Source organism: Gymnoscopelus microlampas (assembly GCF_963454915.1).
Source record: "Gymnoscopelus microlampas genome assembly, chromosome: 11".
Taxonomy (NCBI): domain Eukaryota; kingdom Metazoa; phylum Chordata; class Actinopteri; order Myctophiformes; family Myctophidae; genus Gymnoscopelus; species Gymnoscopelus microlampas.
In genome coordinates, this window is record NC_139948.1 from 36,029,685 (window position 1) to 36,046,681 (window position 16,997).

The 16,997-nt window shown below is 40.5% G+C and overlaps 1 protein-coding gene across 2 annotated transcripts; it reads right to left on the reverse strand.

Moving 5' to 3' along the window:
- Positions 1-1,630: 1,630 nt before the first annotated feature.
- tyk2 (tyrosine kinase 2) lies at positions 1,631-16,912 on the reverse strand. Of its 2 annotated transcripts, XM_084072784.1 has the most exons (24): positions 16,214-16,912; positions 13,371-13,585; positions 13,030-13,150; positions 12,795-12,927; positions 12,465-12,628; positions 11,986-12,364; positions 11,396-11,590; positions 11,009-11,166; positions 10,779-10,896; positions 10,358-10,541; positions 9,505-9,623; positions 9,230-9,400; positions 9,027-9,114; positions 8,725-8,852; positions 8,010-8,145; positions 6,223-6,374; positions 5,615-5,765; positions 5,433-5,524; positions 4,033-4,228; positions 3,657-3,775; positions 3,344-3,516; positions 3,132-3,249; positions 2,877-2,987; positions 1,631-2,540 (listed from the first exon to the last, which is right to left on the reverse strand). In XM_084072784.1, the coding sequence occupies exons 2-24, from the start codon at positions 13,564-13,566 to the stop codon at positions 2,394-2,396; spliced, it is 3,549 nt and encodes a 1,182-aa protein (XP_083928910.1). In that variant the 5' UTR covers positions 13,567-13,585; positions 16,214-16,912; the 3' UTR covers positions 1,631-2,393. The 2 variants fall into 2 exon arrangements, with proteins under 2 accessions (XP_083928910.1, XP_083928909.1); XM_084072783.1 differs by having other exon boundaries at positions 5,433-5,765.
- Between the last annotated feature and the right edge of the window lie 85 nt (positions 16,913-16,997).

The window sequence follows — 16,997 nt, forward strand, 5'->3', positions numbered from 1 at the left end:
CGGAGTTATTTGAGAAAACAGCAGACGAGCAGACCTACAAGCTCATTGAAAAGCCTGGTGACCGAGGTTACAAGCAGGGTTGCCATGTCCGCTTATTATAAGCGTCTTTGGTCTTGGTTTTCTGTTAAGTCGCTTGTAAATTTTGGCAGTTGCGGTTTTTGGACTTGTTTCTTAAGTATAGACAGTTGCTTGTTTCATAATGTTGTTCAGACCAGTGTGCCAGGGACCCCCCATACAAGATTTGTTGTTAAAATGTTTCAAAAAATATTCCCAAATTACCTCTTTTTTACCCCAAGATTATTTATTCCCCCCTCCCCTTCTCTTGTACATATTTTTCAGTCTTCATACCAGTAACCTGTAAACTGATTGTATGCGTGTATATCTGTATACGTTCTGTATAGTAGTGTGTATATCTGTCTGTCTCTATCATGATTTGTGTGCATGGGGATCTCATCTTAAACAAGCTCAGTGCTAAATGAGTCTTCCAGTTTAGTAGACCTTGTATTGCTGTGAATTATTTGTACTTCCATGTACTGTTGTTCTCATGTCTTACTAAATAAAGTACATCAATTTCTTATTTTGAAAATAGCCGTATTATAATAGTCGCTTCTTTCGGGCTTGTTTTCATAGACCTGGTGGCTTATTTCTCTCGCAGAATCTGGCAACACTGGTTACAAGCTCATTTGTCTTGTAGAGTAGTTAGACTACCGTATGTTCTGCGCACGACACCATCGTACGATAAAGCATAAATCACTTGTCAACGACAAATTATCCTGGGTGGCTTGCTTGGTTACAGGATAGGTGGGCACCAGGCACCTCGATGTAAAATTGGCTATTTTGTCCAAAATGTTAAGACAATTTTTGAAATATTCATTTTTTTTAAAAAGTAATGTAAAGTATACATGGTGAAATATGCACGGTACATCATTATCAGACCTAAATTTGTCACTGGGTTTACTTAGTATTGCTAGTGCCCACTCCTTATCTGAGCTGCAAACGTGTGACAGAGTCCATACGAAAACTAGAACATAATTATGGTAGGAACAGACGGGTTTCTTCGAAAGATTAATGCTAGAGAATATAGCAAACACGCGGAAAGTTGACATATACTGTATGCAATACTTTAAATCCTTCACCTTCTTGTTTATGCCCCAAAATGACTGGAAGTTTAATCATGTAAACTTTACTTACATTTTTTTTCCAAATATTTAATTTTTTTACATTTTGGGAATAAAATGCCAATTTAACACTGAGGTGCCCACTCTTCCTTGCCTGGTGCTCACCTATCTAATCCTGTTACCGCTTGTTTACCTCAGAATTTAAATGATCCAAAATATCTAGCACACATGCAGTTGTGTGATGCGTCTTTACGTATGCTATTATGAAAAACGTATTTGACAATTGTGTTTGCAAGTCATGTTTCAAAGTATAACATAAAAACAAATAACACAAAAACAAATGATCAACCATGTCTTATTGTCATATCACGTGCAATTTTGACCCATGGAAGCATGTGTATGAAGTATTTTTTTTTAAAAAGGCCTAAACCCAGTTTGATAGAGTACAGTACCGTACAGTCAGTAGCCTACAGTATAGTACACCCACACACGCTTCAAACATGTAATTAAAAAAAGGTGCAAAAAAGGGTTTATTGATGACAATCTTATTCCATTGTATAAAAAGAAACTTTCAAAGTAAACCTACATTTCTAATAACCTTATTTATAATTAAAAAGAAACAGCATTTGCAAAACATACATTATTACACAAGTGTTTTTTATACTTTCTCTGATATATGCAAATTATTATATATATTTAATGAATGTCAGAAGTACAAGGACAGTAATGTGCTTTCATCCACATGAACTCTATGCTAGATGGATAAGTGCAGGCAGAGGGCATTGCAGGTTAGACATAAGCTACTGTAATATATAGATCAGCGGTTCCCAACCTTTTTCAGGGCCCATTTGAATATCTCGAAAGTGTTCGGGGACACAGGGCCGCGTGAATTTTCAGAGCATGGTTATTTTCATGATCAAAAACATTCATTGTGTTCCAGCTTGGATCAATGAAACTAACATAGTATCACTGACAGAAACTCTGTAACTTTCTATAACTCCGTACTTCTCCTTGAATAAAGAAACAAAAAAAAGAAGAAAACAAAAATGTCACGGTTTTAAAGAAAACAGACTTTTCTTTACATTCTTTTTTTAAATATTAATGTTATATTATCATTAATATCTTAGTGTTTTACCAGTTAATTGGGGGCCGACTTGCAATATCCTCACGGCCCACCAGTGGGAATCGATGGAATCGATGGTTGGGAATTCGATAGTATAGATGATCTTGTGGCAATATCAAAGGGGAGTACATGGGAGAGCCGAACATTGGTCCTCATGACTGAACATGGGCCAAGGAGACGTTTAAGTTCGGCTGAAATTCATATGTTTGTCGAATTGCTTTAATGCTGTCCATGAGAGATTTGAAAGTTGGCCGTTGTGCAGGATCCGTGTCCCAACACTGTCGCATCAGCATGTGCACCTGATGGAAAGAAGTATGGAATATTAGCCTCATTCAAAACACCTAAACGCTCTATACTTAGAAAACTAGTGCTTAGTTGGCTCTATACTTGGTCCCGTCTTTTTTCCATTTACACCAAATCTCTATGCTGGGCCATATGTTTTGGTCGTTCAACTCATTAGTCGGGAGGGAGGGAATCTTTGAAGCGATTTCCCATATATATGGTGGAACGGTGCATCCCTGCCCGGTGATTGCCGTTTTTGTAACATGTCGGATACAGTACAATGTATGTTTATTGTCTGTTACACATGGAAAACTAAAAAAAAAAGTGTATTAAAAAAAAGAAGTGGGATTTACCTCGTGTGGGCAATCTCTGGGACAGGGCAATCTCTTGTGTCCCTCCAGTAGTTTTATCAGTGTCACCACAGTCATCTGACCCTGAACATTCCCCATCAGGTCAAAGAACCTCTACAATAACAAAGCATATAAGAGTATGTTTCAGCATTGAGACAGAGACTGCACATTTGTCTGTTTGAACTTAAGACAACAGTATGAAAACACTGTTGTGTTAAAATAACACAGAGGATTTTACAGTGAAGAATCATCACGTACTGTTGGAGGACTCTGGCGAGGTTCACAGCGAGTCAGGATCTCATACAGCGTAACACCAAAAGACCAAATGTCAGAGGAGAAGGAAAACTTGCTGTCTTTCAGACACTCAATGGCGTACCTGTAAAGCATACAAACATATAGTATACAGTACAATGTAATCGATGATTTCAAAGGCATGGGTGAAAAAAAAACACACTGTTACGTGAACCGACCAAAAGACAGGACTGTCTCCGTCTTCGCGGACACGGTAGTAGATCTCTCCTTCAGGAATGTACTTTGTCAGCCCAAAGTCCCCAATCTTGACCAAAGTGTCATTCTCTACCAGGACATTGCGGGCAGCCAAGTCTCGATGAATGTATCGCTTGGTGTGGAGGTAGTCCATCCCCTTTTTGAAAAGAAAAGACAAAACAGAGAAGAAGCAAGAGACATAGCAGGAAGAGGATTTAAAAAAAGCAATTCAGCAAAAACATTATAATAATAATTGTATATCACCAAACTCAAAGTTGGTACAGTAACTTAGCTTACCTGACAGATCTGCTGGGCAAAGTCGAGGCACTGGGACATGCGTAGTTTCTTTTTGGGAAGGTACTCTCTGAGACTCCCAAGTGGCAAATATTCCATTATAAGCTGCACCACCTGTCCCCCTACCAACAGAAAGAAACAACTACAATTTCTATCTGTGTCATACGTGTGCTGTGAGTCCAATGGGGATTTACGTTTATAGCATTGGTTCCAGTTTCTCATTATTTCTCATTACTTCCAACGCTAATCAGCTGAATACTGCAACCATAAAGGCACATGTATGCAGTGTGTGACTCTAACATACTGCTTCTTACAGTATAGTGAGTGTACAGCAAAAAAGATCATAGTGAGATTAACAAGCTGAGTATCTAAGACTCACCTATATCGGTACAACAGCCCTTGTACTTCACTATGTTGGTGTTGTTGAGTGACTTTAGGATCTCAATCTCTTTCATCCAGCCCTCATGGAGTTCGCTGCCACCACCATCTTGCTTCAAAGCCTTCACTGCCACTAGTTCTCCTGTGCCATCATTGGCCGGGTCATACCGATACAGTGTCACTTTTCCAAAGTGACCCTGCAGACATGATTAAGAGTAGTATTTACCAAAAAGAAACGCATGGCAAAATACCTGTGGCAAACCAATAAACCAATAAAGTTAACAGATACAGTGTAGTTAGTGAGGACGTGCAAGAACCTGGATTCAAACCCAGGTCTGCCACATGGCAAACCATGCATCCACCTTGCAACCAAAGAGGAATCTCTCCCTGTCCAAGAGATATATTAGGCTTCTGCCAACGAATTCACCAGGAAACCTGATACAGATTACGGCACCAATCTCTGTGAGAGACCCAGGTATGGATCCAGGCGGTTACAATAGCACAAAGTGTTAAAGGGCAAGACCACTTTGGTAGAGGTTTGGGTTGTGTAGTTACCTTGCCATGATGTAACTCGAAAGGTGGACAAGAAATCAAAAATAATTGCTCCATTGATTAGAAATTGATAATTCTAAATTTGCTCCTCATTGACTTACATTGTACGGTAAAACAGCTCTCAAAGTCACTCTTTTAGCACGTAAATGAACACGAACAAAGCTGATTCAGACAATATAGAACATCACCAAACCCAGTACTGTTTTTTTTTTAAATAAAAATGTTAACTTCCTGCTGATTTTACTATTTGAAGATCCGGATCCGGATCCGCGAATCCAGTCCGGGTTTTCTTCTTAATAAAAATAGCAAAATCAACATTTGTATTTAAAGAAAAACAGTACTGGGTTTGGTGATGTTCTATATTGTCTGAATCAACTTTGTTTGCGTTTGTTTACGTGGTAAAAGAGTGACTTTGAGAGCTGTTTTACCGTACAATGTAAGTCAATTAGGAGTATATTTTGAATTATCAATTTCTAATCAATGGAGCAATTATTTTTGATTTCTTGTCCACCTTTGGAGTTACATCATGGCAAGGTAACCACACAACCCAAACCTCTACCAAAGTGGTCTTGCCCTTTAAGTAGAGCCCGTCTGATGCCAGATTTTGGGATCCGATGCCAATCCCGATGTTGAAGACCACCGATTGGCAATGTTTTGACCAATATATATATATATTTTTTTTTTTAAAGCAAGGAAAGAAAAACTAAATTGTCGGCTGCATAATTGCTGATACCAATGTCGTCAAAAAGTAAAATAATGACTATGACTACTACATTGGCCAAACCGATATATTGGTTGGGCTCTAGTATAAAGTAAATTACACTGTGGGAACAAAAAGTAACAATTCACCTCTCCTAAGTCCCGCATCTTTTTCATGTAGCGTTTCAGGAACACACTATGGTTCGCATCTTGTTGTGACTCACTGGTAGGGATCTCAGGACCTGAGCACAGAGAAACATTGATTATTGACTGCAATGACACGACTCGAAAGGAAACCAGCTGTACATTGCAGTTGATAAGAGAGGACCTACTTTTGACCATGATGTCTATGAGCTCTCTGAGCAGCGTGCGGAAGGAGGGCCTCTCCACGGGCTCATAGTTCAAACACATGTTGATGAAGCTGGCCAGCGCCTGGGAAGAGGGCACGGGTAAGCGGCCCTTTTGCTGGTAGAATCTCTCTTTCTGTTGGCGGGTGGGGAGAGTCAGGAGTTCAGAGTTCAGATAGGGCATCTCGAGACGCAGTAGAGAAATTTGGCATCTTCTCGGGACCCAAATTTATAAACGTACATTATGAATTCATCACTTAAGCCCTATTTAAAAAAGAAAAAGTGAAAATAGCCGATCTACAAGCTCACAACACTTTGCAATGTAACGTGATGTGAGCTTGTAGACCTGCTACTCAAAGTATTAATAATTTACTATATTGTATACTATACTACCATATAAAATAAACACTCACTTTTATTTATCAAATTTTTAAATGTATTTATTTATGTATTTTCAACCACGGTTAAACATGGGATATCTACTTATGTTGCGACACATTAAAAACACTGGATGGATGGAGAATGAGACTTCTACAGTCAATCAAGGCTGCTGCTGCGGAACCAGGCGTATGGTTGACTGCCATTAACCCTACCTCAGACAATAAGTCACCACTCATGGGTAGATCACCATTGTTGCAGATTTCTAGCAGTGTGACACCAAAGCTCCACTTGTCGGCAGCATTTTCAAAGCGTGCGTCACTTGGAATGCACTCAGGAGCTATCCATGGGATCCTGTCCAGACGTTCTGTAATGAAGACCATGACCAAACAAAACAAAAACACAATCTCAAAAAACACAATTCGCAATGTGATCTCAAGAACAAATGTATTCTAAATGTACTTTTTACAGAGGAAATCCATCTTGAAACAAATGTTTGAGTTTCATGTTGCTGAAATGTATGGTCATTGTCGGGTCTCAAATCAAGGCTGACATTGTGGAATGTGTCACAATGTGACGCGTTGTGAGCTTGCTATTTTCCCTATTTCTTTAATTTATTCCTTTAATGTTTATCCCACAATTTTGTAACCCCATTTTTTCACCCAGTGCCAACTGCCTATGTAATCCTGGGCGCTACTCTCCCTCTGGCAGCCTAGGGAGAGCCCAGAACTGAGCTCATGCCTTCATGCCTCCTTCAAAGCATGAGGAGCTAGCAAGCCGCTTCTTATCACCTGACAGGGGGGTGTTTCCCCGGTTGGACGGAGTGCGTGGAAGGAACACCTTATTCCAACCAGTTCCTTTCCCCTCCATCAGGCGCCCCGGCTGACCAGGGGGAGGCAGTATAGAGACCAGGACTACTGCATGTTTTTGTGAGGGTGCCTACCATAGGGGACACGGGGAGAACATGCAAACTCCACACAGAAAGGCCCTTTCACCAACCCAACCTAGGGTATGGCCACTGATGACGTGAGAGGAGAGGACACGCCCCCAGTGCCCACAGCGTCCCCGGCGGGGACTATTTAAAAAAATAAAATAATAATAATAATAAAAAAGAAAATGTTCGCTCGTTGACATCATCACGTTTGCGCCTCTGTGAGGGAGCGATGAGCGAGAAAAATATTAAGGAAACTATAAGGATTTTCGTTTTGTAATTTTCCCCATTACAAGCAAGAATTGTGTTGACAGAGAAGGTGAGTGGAAATGGCATAACACAATTGACACTTCACCTCGTGATTTGGAACTCTGAAAAACGCTCAAGCCAGCTCAACTTTCTTTTGGATAGCTTTTGTAGAGCTCACTGACAAGCAAAAAATCACACCCAGTGTGAAGTGGGCGGTGTGTGGTCATCACAACATGACTCACTTTTAAAAAAAGGATAAATTACTTTTTTTAAAGTCCATACTGCTATTCATAGGGCTGCACATGTGTCATGTGTTTCGCTAGCCAATCACAGTCCTGAATTTGCAAAGTCAGCCAATCACATTACAGTTAGTGGTGATGACACTAGCTGTAATGTGATTGGCTGATATGAAAAAAAGTATCGATTTGCATTTGCATTAACAATGGAAGGGTTAGGGGGTACACAAATCTTTTGGTCGGTGTCCAAAACTCACTTATAGGGGGCGGCTACACCGCCCCAAAAAAGTAAAATAAAGTGCTGGACATTAGTTTGTATCTTCATGTCATTGGGTTACATTGAAAATGGCTTGTAGCCTGTCACTTTGTCACAGCTAGTGTGAACACAGTATAATGTGGATTACTGCATTTAACATCCTCTATGGTAAATCATTAGCCTGGTTAGCAAGACAAGGGAAGCGAACCAAAGGAAGCAGTGTGTATGAAACTTCCTGTGACTTAATCTGGTTTAAATAAGACGGCAGTCTAGATAAAAGTACACAAGTGTTTCACTGTCACTTGTTTGACAGTTAAAGTACGTACGTACCTTCCCGTGAAAGGACGTTCAGGCTAATGCCTGGATCACTCAGCTTAACGAAGGGAGAGGAGCCAGGCTCCAGACCACGCCGTGCCACTAGAATGTTCTTGCCACAAACGTTCCCATGACCTAGCCCCTTGGTCTCCTGTATTGATCAAATTGGAGACTGTATTAAAGATGATAAAACAACTAATAATACAAATAAAATAATAAAAACTGGTGGAATATTAGCAAGAACTTCACAAAAGCTATTGGAGGTCAGTATATATGCATGTATGTACAGTAACACATCCATAAAGTGTGGTGGCATATTTAAAGTTTACTGCAGGTACTTTTTTGTGTTCATTTGTGCATGATATCTCTTTAGGAACCAGATACTGTTTCATGGACTTCTCCATTTGAGACTCTCATCACATTTCAATGCTTATAGAGTCTAAAGTTGATCCCCTCCATTTTCCCCACTACACCAAATTTCTTCTGCAAAAATAGCCGATCTACAAGCTCACAACACGACCTGCCCGGAACATGGATGCTAGGGTTCATGTATTTTGCAGGTGTCTCTTTTTGAGCATTACTTATACATACAGAAAATGATAAAACACAAGCAAGAATGTAATGTTTGAACCTCAAAAGAGGGGGGTGGACAATTAAGATGAATATTCCAGAATAGATTACAGATATAATGTATGGTATATGAAGAACACGTGTTATAAGATGAACTCACAAGGTAACTGAGGGCGCTGGCAAGTTGTTTTGCGACAATGAATTTCCACTGAGGGGTCACCAATGCCCTTTCTCTGCGAAGGAAAACATCCAGAGGACCAAACTCCACGTAATCCTCTATCATTATGTCTGTGAAGAAGCAAGGGGGAAATAAAGTAGGCACAGTGTGGTCTCAATTACGTTTGTGGTTTTGTGGAAGTAAACAAAGATAGAAGCTTGATTGTAAAAACTGATCGTGTGCGTGATGGGGAAGTGTTTGAGAGGAGGAAGTCGCATAAAGCTGAACAGTGTAAATGCTCTTACTTTCAGATCCTTTCACCGACACACCATGCACAAACACCAGGTGACTGTGGGATACCTGACTCATGAGACTCGCCGTCTCAAAAAATGCCTTCACAAAGAAACGGGAGGGATTATTGAGAGAGCAACCGACAAATACATAAAACACTGACAAAGTTATTAGACGCTAAGCAAAGGATCACATTGCTTTACCAATGGTTACTTACTAAGTCTATGTCTTGGTGGCTCTCGTCTAGGATTTTGAGTACAACTCGGATCCCTTTGCGACCGTTGCGATTGTTGTTGTACTCATCCTCTTCTTCATTCTCGCCTCCGCCCCACACCAGCAGACGTCCAGAATAAATGCTGGTTCTGGTACCACGACCCAAATGTTGCCCCTACTCGTAAAAGAAGAACACCACAGAGTCAGAGGGAAGGACCAAAACCAGAAGGGTGAAACTAGAGGTGGTCCAAGCAATGCACAGGGTGGTGTTGTTTTTACCTGTTCGAACTCCCCGTCTTTGATCTGATGGAATCGCAGCTGGTCTGTGTTCACTGCCAGAGAGACAGGGTGAACAGAATGGTTTCCCCTTTGCCTCATCACTAACAGGTTGGATCGATCTATGTGACAAAGAAAACAAACACACAAAGTGGTACATAAAGGCTGAGTTATTTTCTCACAATTTCTTTGTAAAACAAAACCTTCAAAATTCTTATTTTATCCAGTTCTGGGAATGGGCTTCCCTAGCATGTCAGGCCAAAACAAAGACAAATTAAACATAATATTGAAGTTTACATTTTAAAGGCCAGTCCACACCAATGCAACTCGTTGCAACATGCAACTACTTGCAACCATTATCCCCAATGGCAGTTGCAAGGAGTTGCATTGGTGTGGACTGGCCTTAAAACTGTTTTGTGGCCTACAGAAGGTGGCCTGTGACTTTGACTAGTTTCACTTTCAAAACCTTTTCATCATGCATGTCACACAAACAGAATGCGGCACACAACACCAATGGTTTTGATAAAGTGGATTGTGGAAGTTAAATGGTGGATTTGTGGATAGGACTCTATATGAACAAACTTGTTATATCTGCAAAACGCATCGCATTCTGTTTGAGTGACATGCATGATGCAAAGGTTTTGAAAGTGAAACTGGTCAAAGTCACTGGCCACCTACTGTAGGCTCCAAAGTAGCCTGACAGCGCGTCACGAGTTCGAGTCCCGATCCCGACCGCCTTTGCTGCATGTCACTCCCCATCTCTCTCCCCATTTCCTATCAGACTACTATCCTATCAATATCAATCAAGGCATAAAAGGAGTTGTGACTAGTTGTATTGGTGAACACACACACTAACCTGCTGATCGAGGTAGACAGCATTTCTTCACAGTGAAACAGTCTGTGCCCGACTTGAGTACAAATGTCTTGAGGCTGTCTGCCAGCTCCTTTACGCTGGAGAATTCCTTGTCCCAGCCTTCCAGGCAAAACTTTGAGTCTTTTTGCTGAATTCGGAACTGCTTATGAGTTGGGGCCAGTCCATTCTGAAAGGCAGTAGGATCAAGCACACAGACACATCAGAATCTGAATATGATATTACTTAACTATAATGCAGCCTTTATAACGAGGAAACAACAACACTGAGGCCATATCAAGATCATATCAATTATGATATCCAAAATCCCAGATGATACCATCTAGTCTCATATTACAATATCAATATAATATCAATATTATATTGTCCAGCCCTTTGCTAATGTTAAGTGCTTTTGTCCTCTCACCTGACTTCTATTCAGCACTGCCAGTATGATTCGATGATAGTTCACAACACTCCAGCGTAACAGGAAGGCTCCATCATCCGGATTCTCTTTCTTTAGCCTCAGCAGCACAAAATCATCACTGGAGAGAGTTATATCATTTGGTGTTTATTCTTTATTCTTTTTTTTTTTTTACGTTGATGTCCATGTAAAATAGTAAACTAAAAAACAAAAATAAACAGAAAACAACTCACAGCATAGGTCCATGCAAGCCACTTGCAGCACTCATCACTACCCTGGGAGGTGCCACTTCATGACATAGATAGTGGTGGGCATCCGCAGTCAGTCGGAAGTATCCATCTAGGAGGGAGATGAAGGAACGAGCCTGCAGGCTGGAGCCCATCTTAGCCTCCTACATCCACATACATAAACACAGATACACTGAATTACCAATTACCATCTGCGCTACCTCCTACAGACATGTGACAGTGAATGACATTAAGGAACTACACACACATAGGAATTGGGATTGGAGAATATTGCACACTGCAAGTTCAGACCCTAATAGAGACCTCTTACATTCGTCATTTAAAATTAAAGCATTACTGCTTTTAGATAGAATGAAAGTCAAGTGCTCTGACCACAGAGTGGTTATCCTGTGTGGTAATGCACACAGTAGCTCCCGTAATGGATATGTGGGATATTTCAGGGAAGTCACAGAAGGAGGTCCATTTGTTCAGCGAGTCGGCATCCTCTTCGTTGGGCTGTTGCTTTGATTTCTTCATGCTGCCAGTATAATCGGGCGATTCGATCCTGATGTAATTGTTACCCTGGGCCTAAAGGGCGACAGTCAAAGACAAAATTAAAAACACACATACTCCGTCTTCCGTGCTGAGCCAAACTGCAAAAGCAGCAAAATCGATGAAAAAAGGGCTCGCAACTCACTTTTAATGCTTCAAACATTATTCATAGCAGCAGCAAATAACGACGATGTTTCGACCTTGCAGTTAACTTGAAGAAGATTTGAAGAAGACTGCAAGGTCGACATGTTGTTATTTGCTGCTGTAAATAATGTTTGGAGCATTACTGTAATAGTGAATTGTGAGCCCTTTTTTAGTTCCTAGAGGGTAACAGACCACACCCAATCAACAATAATACACTTTACACGAGCAGAAACACCAAGCAGAGCAAAATGATGGCATTACAGGCACATTATGATGTTTTACCGTACCTTCTGTCCAGGCAATTTCCTCCACTGGATCCCATCAGAGCCAGAAACCATTATTTCATGTGTGGCTGGGGAAGCAAAGTTGTCTTCTGAAACATCGTGGGCATGGGTGGTACTGAGATAAGACCCGCTACTCTCCCCGTCTTCCCTCAGCTCCAGATCGCACACAGGGAATACTTCTGTGCCAAATTTGGGTGCCAGGTGCTCCAGGGTGGAGATGTACTTGTAGATGACCTCCTGGACGCCCAGTCTCCCCACATCCACCGTGTGATGCTGGAAGGTCCGCACAAAGTCATTAAAGACACGCCGGATCCTGATCTTTGTCAAGAAGTTGGCCTTGGCAATGTGTTTGGCGAAAGATCTTGGAATACAGTGCAAGAAGCTGTGAAAAAGAGAATATGTGCATATAATCTGGTTAAAGCGTTGACACCATAGTTCGATGGACCATAAGCACACTGCATTTCTCTTAACCAATGCATTACTTGGTTTTCTTGGCAGCTTCTTGTATGCTGCAGTCTATACGCATTGCCTGGTGCGCAAGGTGCAGCACTGCCATTCCCAAACTCTCGTTCTTGAAGCAATTTAGCTCTTCCTCTGTCCGAGCCTCTTCCATCCCCACGACATCATTCACAAAATCATATTTAGCCTGTTGAGGAGAATCGTAACCATTCAATATAAGAGTATACAGCACTTATCAATATTATTTCCTTTATCTGTACAAGCACTTTCTAACAATAAGAAAGGTGCTATATAAATTGTTATGATTAAATAACTGTAAACATTCTTTATAATTACAATATTATAAAACACACCTGAGAGTACAGGTATTCTAGGGACGTCATTTCCAAGAGAGGGGAACCTCTGTGCTCTGAACTAGAACGCAGAGCATAACGGGAAACTGTTTGTTCCGTCTCATTTATCCCATGCCAGTTCCTGAAGTAAAACCTAAAAGGAGAAAACAGTTGAAATATTAAGCTACTGTATACAGAATGTGAATGTATTCAGGCTATTACACCTCCCTTCCATCCTTCAACACTAATGACTAACCTCATACGATAGTGCAGTTCAAGGCCGGAGTTCTCTGGGACGAATACGTGGTTGGGGCTATACCAGCAGCCCAATTTTGGATCATAGAGTGCAAACAATGGATGACATAGTGGAGTAACCTCTGGAGTGGAAACAGGCAAGGTACACCCACTTGAGAACATTGTCTATGTATAAACACAATCCTCAAACCAAAATCCTAGATGTTCATTTATCCACATGTAACTCTGGGAGTGTACAAATACGGGTCCATTTGTACACTCTCAGAGTAAATGAATACTCAGGATTTTAGTGTGTATTTTAACACTAGATCAAAGAGCATGAATCGAGTGTATTTCTATTACCAACAGCCTCTGCAGCGCAGATACACAGGTCCTCTGCGGTGACCTGTCCTTCTGCGTGAGACAGGTAACGTTCCCCTTCCTTCTTCGTCCAGAACAGGTAGACATGGACGCCCGGACTGTGAGGAGGTTCACAAGGACCTGGACGTGCTCCTCCTCCTGCCCTGGTGGTGCTCTTGGAGATCCCAGGACCAGACATTGTGCGAGCCGCTCAATCACTGACAAGACAACAAGTTGTTTGTACAATTTGTATTAAAGCCGCAATCCGGAACATATTTGAATGAATACAATTATTTTAACCATAAAGTTATTTTAGCCATTCTGGTTCTTTTTTTTATATTTGTTTTTTATTAAGGTGGTTGACTTTTCATAGCGCTGGTACAGAATATCTCCTACTATACAGTGCACCTTAAATGTTTTGTACATAAATGACAACACATTGACAACACAGGGTGATAGAACTGTGGGTGGATGTGTGGAGGTACACATTTTTGCTGAGATTGTCAAAAATAAATATAATAATAATAACTATTATCTAAAATAACACATGAAGATAAACACTCCCACCATAGTAAGGAACCTAGGAGCAGGTAAAACACCAAACACAGGACAAAACAAAAACATAACCCCCCTTGAGGGGGTTCCAGGGGGGTCCCCAGTTAATAGGATGAAAATCAACCACTTTAACCCTATGGACCTCGGCTACAAGCTCTACAAGCTGCTATTTTTAAATAACTAAATGTGGACATTTTAACAACACAAATCTTGTATGGGGGTTCCTGGCACAAAATGCTTCGAGGTGGGTGTCCGCGGCCCAATGCATGTTAATTTGGGGGTCCTTGACATGAAAAACTTTGAGAACCACTGTTAATACAATGTAACAAGCATATCCGCAGTGGTTGGAGGTGGTCCCATAGAGCAGTGGTTTTCAACCTTTTTCATGCCAGGGACCCCTAAATTGATATACATTTGGCTGCGGACCACCATCTGAAAATGTTTTGTGCCAGGGACCCCCAGAAGCAAAGATTTGAGTTAAAAATGTTCTCTTTGAAAAATTAATATATTCAAAGATTTGCACACATTTTCAAGATTTTTCAAAAATAGCAGATCTACAAGCTCATAGCGTGCCGCGCTATGCTCTTGAAGATCTGCTATTTTTTAATAGCCAAAACTAAGTGGTTAAAATGATTCTGAGGCTATGTTAACTAATTTAGCTGGGGACCCCCTGGTAGCCCCCCAAGGACCACTGGTGGTCCCCGGACCACTGGTTGAAAACCACTGCCATAGAGTTATAGGGTGGTCCCCCCTACTCTTCCTTTGAGAAATGTATACCCTGGTGTCCGGTAGGACACCTACTGGCTGACAGTTGTACTGCATGATGAAGCTCATAATGCAATATCTCACTGATAAAGTGAGGGTGCTTTATTGGAAATACGGTCTCTCTACGGGAGGTTCAAATCCAGGATAGGACGTAAAAGGTACGGATTGCTTTGCAGCCACATAGATACATGCAGTGGTGGAAGAAGTACTCAGATATTTTACTTAAGTAAAAGTAGCAATACCATAATATAAAAATGCTGTGTTACAAGTAAAAGGCTGTAGTTGAGTAAAAGTACAAAAGTATTGGCATCAAAATATACTTAAAGGTAGGGTAAGTGATATTTTTGGGTTAAAACAAAAAGTATTTTGTTAAAAGGTAAAAATACTATATTCTGATAGTAATCATTGCTATAGAGTGTTTTGTCAGTAACAGATGTCTCCATGTCTCTCCAGCTCTTTAATAAACAGAAAATACATTTTCCGGTAGGTGTCAAAATCTCAGCCAATCAGGAGAAAGTACCCATTTTTAAGCTTAATTTGTATAGTGTTTCAGTTCCAATTTTGGCTGCTCATTTCTTAGTGTCATCACTTCCAATTTCACCTTTTTAATCTGTATCCTGATTGAGTTCTCTATCCTGATTGGATACAATTGGAAATGAAACTGAAACTGAAACGAAAATGCATTTTCTGTTTAATAAAGAGGTGGAGAGACAAGGAGACTCCTAATACTGAACAAACACTCTATAGCAATGAGTACTATCACAATAAAGAGCTATTTAACAATTATTTTAACCAACGCAAATCACTTACCCTACCTTTAAAGTACCAAAAGTAAAAGTATTAAAATGTTTGAAAATAGCAGATCTACAAGCTTCACAGATTGGCTATTTTCAAATGTATAAAATAGGGCTAAAGTGATTCATGTATGTTTTATAATATAATATAATTTATTTGCAAAGTTACTAGTACGTTTTCAAATAATTGTATTTGCAACTGAGATGTAATGGAGTAGAAGCAAAAGTGCTGAAAACTGGAAATACTCCAGTAAAGTAAAGATACCTCAAAATGCTACTTAAGTACAGTATACTTGAGTAGATGTACTTAGTTACTTTCCACCAGTACTGTACGTGACGTTAATACCACCATAAACACATTTATCCACACAAAGTTGGTTGAAAATGTACACAAGTTACTCAAAAACGGAATGTCTACAGTTGATAATTTATTTAGGCAGTCAATAAAATAGAAAGAACAGAAAATAGCAGTACATTGGCCAATGAATCCGACAGATTGTTAAAGGCCTTCCGGGGTTACAACCTGTTTGTTGTTTACACAGAATAGCAAACAAAGCAGCGTCAACGTTTCAATGTCTGTCCACTGTAATGTTGATAGACTACTGCGTCACCGAATGGCCGCCCACCCTCGTGTGTGTGCGTCTTTAGTTGTAATAAAATTGTGTCGATAAAATTGTCAGTCATTTCTGAACTTGACAGACTTGTAAGGAATCAGGTTCAAGAGTATCTTACCATATGGCGATGATGACAGATCTTCCAATGTTGTTTTGTTGGGAGAAGCGAACCGTTTTAGGTTGAACACCTCTGTCTCTTCATGTTCTGATGACTGTATTTTCACCCCCGCCCACATCAGACTGACTGGATGTGAAAATGAAAATTCTCATGAAACCCTTTAGTGACGAAGACAGTCGCTTCTCTAGAAGAGCCACTCCCCTTGATTCAACCTCAGGCTTACAACACTGTCTGACAGTCCCAACAGAAAGATGGCATTTAATAATTTAAATGATAATATATACCCGTGGGTCGGGACCCCCAGTGGGGTTCCCACATGATTTGGGGGGTCCCCAAATGACAGTAAAATGATAACTTAAGGACCCTTTTAATACCTAAAAAAGAAATATAAAAAGACCATTACAGCATCAAATCAAAAGTAATCAACAAACTCTACAAAAAATAAAATAAAAACTGGTAAAACATTGGCCAAATTGTCAATTAATATGAGGCAACCATTTTTTAAATAGCAGATCTACAAGCTCACAATGCCTCGTAACGCGAGCTTGTAGATCTGCAATTTTCACAATATTTATCTGTGGAAGAGATTTATCTGCTCGTCAGGGTGGGGTGGTTCCCCAGTTCAAATTTTTTTTTTTGGGGGGGGGGGGTCATGGCCGTAAAAGGTTGAGAACCACTGGGCTATGTAAACAGACCCACAGCAACATATCTTACAACATCGGGACACCTGCTGGTCGATTACAAATGACCATGACTTGGATTTTCATGTGTCATCATTCATAGT

Coding starts and splice junctions, on each gene's coding strand:
- tyk2 (XM_084072783.1), bottom strand. CDS start 13,566: ATGTCTGGTCCTGGGATCTCCAAGAGCACCACCAGGGCAGGAGGAGGA. Junction 10,897..11,008: donor GGCTTGCATGGACCTATGCT/GTGAGTTGTTTT, acceptor AACTCTCTCCAG/TGATGATTTTGTGCTGCTGA. Junction 3,517..3,656: donor TTGCCCAGCAGATCTGTCAG/GTAAGCTAAGTT, acceptor CTTTTCAAAAAG/GGGATGGACTACCTCCACAC.